Raw genomic sequence first — 1,170 nt, 5'->3', positions numbered from 1 at the left:
GTAGTCCGTCAAAAATGAAGCTCGCCTGCGATCGTAAGATATTTGGCTAAATGCACGCAACCTAGAGCTTGCGATGTCGCGGAAGATGGGGGTGTTTGAGAGGCCGCCCAAGCACATAACTTCGTGAGAGCACGTGAAACAATGTAGAGAATATGCCTGCAAAGTTTCGTTCGGGTCCGCGTTTCCAAACACCTCCATTTTCATGTTTGTGTATTCTAGGGCGGACCGACTTTGCACTATTTGCGAGCTTTTTTAGCTTATACGAATTCGTTTCACACGTTTAAAAGGTCAATTTGATAATAAAACAATTAGCGCACGCGCGGGTTATCTTCATGCGCCGCAACATGCTGTGCTTTGGGCGCTACATGCACAGGGACCCATGCGGGAGTCGCCAGCCTCGGAGCCTATTTTAATGAAAAACAACATAAAATTACCATCCGGATACGGAGGCTTTAGCTGGATCATCCCCCGCAGGCTTGGACGGGCGTGAGACACCATCTGATTATTGACCCTTGATACTACTGAACGGGACGCTCGACGATAGCAAAAAAGCATCCTCGACGTTTCGAGTTACACCAGCAAAAAGGCTGCGACGGCGACGGTCGAAGCGGCGACGAGAGACACGGGCGAGGCCGCGCTCGGTGTCTTTTCACTGGCACCGCCGGCACCCGGCGCCAGCGTTTCGTTGTTGGAGACACTGCGGGGGACGGTGGTGACACCGGCGGCGTTGGTCGGGAGCGCCGGCTGGAACTGCTTGTTGAGCGTCGGCGCAGCGGCGTCGGTCGGGCCCGGCTTCTTGCAGTCAGCGGCAGGCGACGAGCAGACCTCGCAGACCTGCGCGGTCAGCTTGCGGCGGCAGCCGTTGGCGGCCTTGGCACACATCGGGCTGTTCTTCCAGCACGGCGGGTTGAGCTTAGCGAGGTCCTCGGCGGACGGGAGTGGCTTCATGTGGCCGTAGTCGCCCATGCCATCCTTGATGAGGTCGTTGTAAAACTTGAGCATCTGCGCCGTGCGGTTCGTGTTGGCGTCGACGTCGAGCGGCTTGTCCCAGAAGGTCAGGTCGCTGTAGTTGTTGGTGAAGTCGTACTCGACCTTGGAGTCCTTGCAAAACTCGACGCGGTCGCGGTAGTTTTGGCCCGTCTGGCTGTTCTTCATGCTCGTGATGCCGAC

At 56.7% G+C, this 1,170-nt stretch overlaps 1 protein-coding gene across 1 annotated transcript; it reads right to left on the bottom strand.

Moving 5' to 3' along the window:
• Positions 1 to 278: 278 nt before the first annotated feature.
• On the bottom strand, positions 279 to 1,155 carry SDRG_16381 (hypothetical protein; the record flags this gene model as incomplete). Its single annotated transcript, XM_008622588.1, has 1 exon — positions 279 to 1,155. The coding sequence occupies one exon, from the start codon at positions 1,153 to 1,155 to the stop codon at positions 571 to 573; it is 585 nt and encodes a 194-aa protein (XP_008620810.1). The 3' UTR covers positions 279 to 570.
• Between the last annotated feature and the right edge of the window lie 15 nt (positions 1,156 to 1,170).

The sequence above is a fragment of the Saprolegnia diclina genome, assembly GCF_000281045.1.
Source record: "Saprolegnia diclina VS20 unplaced genomic scaffold supercont1.125, whole genome shotgun sequence".
NCBI classification, from domain to species: Eukaryota; Oomycota; class Saprolegniomycetes; order Saprolegniales; family Saprolegniaceae; genus Saprolegnia; species Saprolegnia diclina.
Note: the sequence above shows the minus strand (reverse complement) of the source record. Positions and strands in the feature narration are given on the sequence as shown.